This window comes from Salvelinus sp. IW2-2015, linkage group LG20 (genome assembly GCF_002910315.2).
Source record: "Salvelinus sp. IW2-2015 linkage group LG20, ASM291031v2, whole genome shotgun sequence".
Taxonomy (NCBI): Eukaryota; Metazoa; Chordata; class Actinopteri; order Salmoniformes; family Salmonidae; genus Salvelinus; species Salvelinus sp. IW2-2015.
The window spans coordinates 4,040,872-4,048,080 of record NC_036860.1 but is presented as its reverse complement, the minus strand read 5'-3'; the positions used below and the strand labels follow the sequence as shown (position 1 = coordinate 4,048,080).

The 7,209-nt window shown below is 45.8% G+C and overlaps 1 protein-coding gene across 1 annotated transcript; it reads left to right on the top strand.

Annotated features, from left to right (window-relative positions):
• The first annotated feature begins 328 nt into the window (after nt 1–328).
• Nucleotides 329–4,527, top strand: LOC112081318 (uncharacterized). Its single transcript, XM_024147687.2, has 2 exons — nt 329–1,208; nt 1,846–4,527. Exon 2 carries the CDS (start codon nt 2,063–2,065, stop codon nt 3,137–3,139), a length of 1,077 nt encoding a protein of 358 aa, XP_024003455.1. The 5' UTR covers nt 329–1,208; nt 1,846–2,062; the 3' UTR covers nt 3,140–4,527.
• Nucleotides 4,528–7,209: the final 2,682 nt, after the last annotated feature.

Genomic DNA, 7,209 nt, shown 5'->3' with positions numbered 1-7,209 from the left:
CCTTCTCTCTTTCCACGCGCCTGTGTCCTCCCATTATAAAACGCCCACATCCACAAACCGGAGAAAACCGACTGCCATTACGTGCCAATGTCACCCAGAATATCATTGTAGTGACACAGACAAATAACACAAAACACTTACCGTTCTGTGCACTATCGTCCTGTATGAAGTACTTCCGTTTACGGTTCAGATTTTTTTTTTAAACGCTAAGATTATTTGTGGGTCTCATGTTTAAGTTTGGGCGAGTAGCGCCGCCACGAGTTAAAATTCAGAACTACAGTGCGCCAGTGCACTTGAAGGGTTATGAAAGGTTCTCTAGCAAAACAATGGGAAGACCTCGAGATAGAGGTGAGGTGGATTTGCAAATCGTGGATACCCCACCACACGGAATCTGACACAGAAGGAGATATTATTGTCTACCTTTGTCAATTAATCATACATCGCAAAATATTGCGGATACCCATACAAAATTACCCTAAGGAGCTGCTTTCAATCTTTAAGATTTAACAGATGGAATGGCGATACCTAGTCAGTTGCACAACTGAATGCATTCAAACGAAATGTGTCTTCCGCATTTAACGCCTCTGAATCACAGAGGTACTGGCGGATGCCTTAATCGACGTCTACGTCATCGGTGCCCGGGGAGCAGTTGTTGGAGGTTAACTGCCTTTCTCAAGGACAGAACGGTATATTTTTTCCACCTTCACGGCTCAGGGATTCAAACCAACGACCTTTCGGTTACTGCCCCAGCGCTCTAAACCGCCATAGGCTATCTGCCTACAAAGTTCACTGCATTGAGCTCAGGCACCTATAAATTCACCTAAGCGAAATTATCAATATGGGTACCATGCTGGCCCTTTCTCTTCAGAGAGCTATTCATTCATAATTGATGGGGAGACTAAAATGAAAGTGAGAAGTGAGGCTGTCTCGACCACCTTTCATGTCAGATGGCCACCAGATGAAAGGTAGAGAGATGTGGGTGTGAGGTGCAGAGGAGACTGAGACTAGATAAGGAGAGTGGAGAGAGTAGAGTAGACAGCAGACAGACAGACAATGGATTCAGAAATGGGGGCAAGGCATTGCTGCTGCTGCTGATGATGTGGACAGGAGGACCAGACTACTGCATTAACAATGAATGGATATTCAATCAAAGACAGCTCATTCCTGAAGTTGAGAACTGAGAAGGCAGAGAGAATACACCTGACCCTGTGAGTGGCTTTCACGTATTCTTTGTAGACCTGTAGTACTTCTTACCATGAATTAGCTTTTGTACACATACTCATTGCATTGCACTCAATGTTTTCTCTTTGACTGTCCTTTCCTCTCTGTGTTTATTATTCTGTCTTTTCACAGCAGTGGAGGCTGGTGGGAGGAGCTATCGGAGGACAGGCTCATTGTAATGGCTGGAATGGAATTTATAGAACGGAGTCATACCTGTGGTTTCCATATGTTTGATGTGTTTGATACCGTCCCATTTATTCCATTCCAGCCATTACAACGAGCCTGTCCTCCTATAGCTGCTCCCACCAGCCTCCCCTGTTTCACCACTGCTGTATTATGTCACAGTGATTTCTTGGATATGGACAGTTTTCTCTGGATGTAGTGCAATAGCTTTGATGACTTAACTCTGAATAACTCTGTGTCAGTGGAGGCTGTTGAGGGGAGGACGGCTCATAATAATGKCTGGAACGGAGCAAATGGAAACCATGTGTTTGATGTATTTGATACCATTCCACTAATTCCCCTCCAACCATTACCATGACCCCGTCCTCCCCAATTAAGGTGCCACCAACCTCYTGTGCTCTGTGTTAATTCTGTGAATTTGTATCCACTGTCTACTTATAGGGTGCCTCGTTGAACAAGATGTTTATGACCTATCCGGACATTGGTGAAGTGACTTCAGGATTAAAAAAAAAAACGAAGTACATTTAGGAAAAGCCTAACAAGAGGTCTTCCCTGAGCATATCAACCAGAGGTGGTCATCTTACCAAGTGAAATGTTTTACCCCATCCAATACCATTAAACACAGACTCCTATCTACCTCCACCTGTAACAAGGGAAAATGTCCCAGCCTTCCCGACACTGGCAGTTTGAACGTGGGGACAGATCTGATGACTTCTGCAGGCACCTTCAAGAGGGGGAGGAGGAGAGAGGAGCAGATGTAATGCTCCAGAGGACGGGTGAAGAGATGAGACCCTCTATCACCCTCTGCCCCCCACCTTTGTTCCGGAGCATCGGACCGTCGGGGCTGTCGGCCAGCCTACCACCCCACCGACGTCTCCGCTCCATATTCCGCAGATCCAGAGCGGTTCTGCCTGCGAATACACACGCCAGCGAGGTTTCAGGAACACACACCCTCCAAGATTTACTGTCAGGCACCCACATCAACACACTCCCACATCAACTGACTCACAATGACGTAGTGTCAGAGAAGGACGTTCACATAAACACAGACTCAGAGACACAAACACAGCCCAAGAGACTCATGAGTGCACATGGGCTCACTGTATTAGAACCACCAACAGGACCTCTCACAGATACACTCTCATTCATAGTCGGTGCTGAAAGCAGACAGCAGGGCGGACAGCCTTTTTCTCAGGATTCCCCACCCTTAAGGACCCATATCAAAGGCAGGGCAAGATGGGGCAGAGCAGTGTCTCCTCTTAAAATGCGAGATGATCTTGGGACTGGAGAGGGAGGAGTGAAAGAGAAGCAGAAGGTGAAGAGGAGAAGGAGGAGGCTGGACTGTAAAGGAGAGGACCAAGCCAATGACAGATATGTCCCGTCCTTCACCCCAGAGACAGAGGGAGATGGTGGACTGTGCCAGTGGTTACAGAGTCTGGGGATTAGAGATAGAGAGGAGGAGGCCACTTCCCCCAACAGAAGTAAACAGCAGCAGAGTGGGTTCAGAGAGAGGATGGCTGGACACAGAGAGGGGTATTCACATCCAGCAGCCAACCACAGGAGAGACAGACGCCCCCACTTCCTCCCGCCTATCTGTCAGTCTGGTTCCCTCCTGCATGTACCCCTGCTGCTTCCCGAAAACTCCCCACCACCTTCGCCATGCACCTCCCCACACGCCCCCTTCCATCCCTTGCCTGTACCCCTCCTCCACTCTCTCCCGTTCAGGAGGAAGTGATATTGTCCAGCAAAGGAAAGGGGTCTCTCAACTCAAGAGGCCCATTTGTGTTTATGCTGTATGCAGTTTTCTGTCTTGTTACTTCGGCATATTCTGACTGATACTTAGCTTATGTAAGGTTATATAATGTATTTGCATATAGCTCATTACGCCTACACATCCTTAACAAGTCTTATCCAGGTATAATGTATGTTGCTCTTGCCTATTATACTGTACGTCCTTTACAAATAATCACATGAATAGTTTCTAAGGATATGCTGTCCTGTCACATTTCAATTGCATTAAAAGTAGCATGTATAGTTTGAAAGATCCAGGGCATTGTTGTTTCTCAGGATTAACATCAACAAGTGAACTAACCTCAGTGTTTCAGTAATGGTGTGCCCTGCCTTGTCCGTCTATAGACCGTGTCCAGATATCCCCCGCAGAGGGCCCCCTCCCCTGATCAGAGAGGAGGCCCATGTTATTTTTGAGGTGTCGGTTGGGGCCTGAACAGTGCTGTGCTCTGTGTGCAGCCTGTGGTGGGAGCGGCGTGTCAGGGCCAGAACACCGGCGTCTCAGTCCTCCTCACTGCCCGCCTCGCACAGCCTGCCGTTTATGTGTTTACCCTCAAACACAGCCCAAAATGTTTGTGAGTCAGGCTCTTTTTTTTTTTAAGTCCACCCGCCCCTTTCCCATTAGCCGCCAAACAAACATTGCACCGGAAATTGCAGGGATATCTGGGATTTTTGAGGGGTCCCAGCAGACAGGGGGCGAGGTTGAGAACAAGGATGCTTTCTGTGACATCTTAGAGGTGAGGTGAGGCGGGGGGGTGGGCAGAGTCAGTAAGCTTCATTACAACTGATCAACAGGCACAGGTGACCCAGTTTCCGATGCCCTTTGACCTTGTTACGTTCCTTGAGCCCACAGTGCGTGCCACYCCTGACCTCAYTCRTCACCAAGCTGACCCRAGCGCTAGGCTAATGGTAACCATTGACGTAGCTGTTATAAGGCCCCGTGTCACATGTAGCAGCAACCTCTTTTTTGGACTGCTAACTGGTCTAGCTTGTTTCCTCTCATTCCTTCTCCCTCCTTGTCCATTCWCTCCACARRACAGACAGGACAGTGGGCCCAGTACAACCATTGGTGAGGCTGAGATTTTATGTCACCCCCAAACAAAGGAATAATGAATGAGAAAGTGTATACTCTTTGTTCACAGGGTGCTATCTGGGTTTTATCCAAGCCTCGTCCTCGCCAAACCCCAATGTCCTTACTCATAATGGCCTGGTGACACATATAGTACATGGCACAGTAAAATGGCTGTTGTTAGCTTAAATTGTTCCCAACAGGGCAAGTACAGTAAATGGCCTTGTACTTATTTAAATTAAAGTGAAACAGAAACCAAAGTCCAAGTCCGCTTTTTCTCAGTCTCTTCATTTTCACTGTTTCTGCTCTTTCATCTGTGCTGTATACAGACTCAGAGCCTTTCTCTCTCTGTCCAGACGCAAGCTCTCTAATTTAGACCTCTGTCTGCTCTTTATTTTCCCTCTATACATCTTAAATTATCATCAATTAGGAGATTGTTTGATTTCAAATGCATAGCTATTTGAAAAGGGCTTTGTTTGATTGCAATGAATGACTACTTGGTCTATGTTTCGTGTGAAGAGTGAAAGTGTACACAGACTGTTGATATATAGGAAAGCATATTTACATGTACAGTATAATACTAATGTGCGATGTGTTTAAGAGTGAGTGTGAATATGTGCATGCACACATACTGTAGTGTAGTAAAGTGTACCTGCATAAGGATGTAAATTCATGGAGGGAGCTAAACCTGATAGTGTGTAGCAGTAGAGGCGTGCACATGTGCAGGTGCACGAAGGTGTGTGTGTGTTTCTGCCCTCTCCGTCTCCTCCGTGCTGCTCTACTCTTCTACCAGTGTGGAAGTCAACAGAAGAGTTCCTGTTCTAGGTTTAAAAATAACTGTGGGACTTAAATTCCTCTCTCTCTCTTTCCTCTTTCTCTCTCCCTCTCCCATAACCTCTCTCTTCACTTGTTTTGGAACAGGCTGTGTTCTTTCTCTCGCTCCCAGTCACCCTGCCCCTTCCCATGTGCCAGCATTGAGACACACACCCAATGCTGATGTGATTTGAGCGATCACAGGCCATATACATACAGTTTTAGTGCACAAAAATATCTGTGTGTGTTTGTGTAACAGAATGCACCTCAACAGGTGTGACAAGCAAGAGCTCCCTCCTGACTTTAACGAACACTCCACACCTGTCCCCCTTCTCTTCTAATCTTCCCCCTTCGCCTCGCATATGTAAACCAGTGGAGGCTGCTGAGGGGAGGACAGCTCATAATAATGGCTGGAATGGAGCAAATTGAATGGCATATGGTTATGTGTTTGATACCGTTCCACCAATTCCTCCAACAATTACCACAAGCCGGTCCTCCCCGATTGTTTGTATTTTTGTATTTATTTAACCTTTATTTAACTAGGCAAATCAGTTAAGAACAAATTCTTATTTACAATGAAGGCCTACCAAAATGCAAAAGGCCTCCTACGGGGTGGGGGCTGGGATTAAAAATATACATAAAATAAAAATATAGGACAAAACACACATCACAACAAGATAGACAACGCTACATAAAGAGAGACCTAAGACAATAACATAGCAAGGCAGCGACACATGACAACACAGCATGGTAGCAGCACAACATGACAACAACATGGTCAATTAAGGTACCATCAACCTCTTGTGGTTTAAACACACCATCTATCCCTCTTACACACCCCATGCCTTCCCTCCAGCTGACCATCTCTGTTTTACCTTTCTCATGGAACCAACTTGTTGTTTTGGAATAAAAGTTGGTAATGGAGGAATTAGGTCTGAACTGCCAGTCATGAAATGGCAGACCTCGTCTTTCTTTTCAGTGATCTCACAGAACTATCCCCCCTTCTTTACTCTCTACCTCTGTTCTCAGTCTCTCCCTCTCTTTTTCTATTTCCACCACAGAAGGTTTGTGGCACCTTAATTGGGGAGGATGAGTTGAATGGTATCAAATACTTTAAACACATGGTTTGATGCCGTCACCTCTCTGATTCAGAGGGGTTGGGTTAAATGCGGAAGACACATTTCAGTTGAACACATTCAGTTGGACAACTGACTAGGTACCCCCTTTTCCCTTCCCATTCCATTCGCTCCGTTCCAGCCATTATTATAAGCCGTCCTTCCCTCAGCAGCCTCCAATGATTTCCACAGACTTGTTTATGAAAATATAATGTTTGATCTCTTTCTCAGCTGCCACCGCCCATCTTTTTTCCACTCCTTCCACTCCCCCTTTACCTTCCCACTTACCGCCGTCAATTCCATTTGATCATAAACGGGGAGGGATTTCCACTGAAGTAGTCAAAGATCTGAAAACAAACCAGTGTCACTTTAGCTATTACCAGTTGACGTTTGCTGTCAACATAGAATGCAAAGGTCAGCAGAAAGGTCATTGAATATTTGCAATGTCTATGCGTGAATATCCATCTCAGAGAGAGAGAAGTGTGTGTGTGTGTGTGTGTGTGTGTGTGTGTGAATTTTGAGTGTCTGTGCGTGTGTGTTTTCTGTTGGTGTTATATTGGAAAGTGTATGTATGCGTTGGGTGGGACCAGTTCAGACTACAGTGGAAAGGACACGTCCTTTGATGAGTCATGGTAGCCTAAGCTTTGAGGAAATATGAAAACAACAACATGGCTGTGAGTGTGTCCATCTATTACCCTCCATTTTTTCTCGCTGGGGGGGGGGGATCTTCTTACCTTGACCAATTACATCACCTCATTACACAGTCAGGAAGAGACAGAGATGGATTGAGTGGGAAGAGGATAAAGGAGTGTGTGTGTATGTGTGTGTACAGTCTGCGTGTCTTCAGTAAAACAGTGTGTAATGCGGCACACTTTGTCGTCACAGTTCGTGTCAGTGTACAGTACCAGTTAAAAGTTTGGACACACCTACTCTATGAACGGTTTTTCTTTATTTTTACTATTTTCTACATTGTTGAATAATAGTGAAGACATACAAACTATGTAATAACACATATGGGAT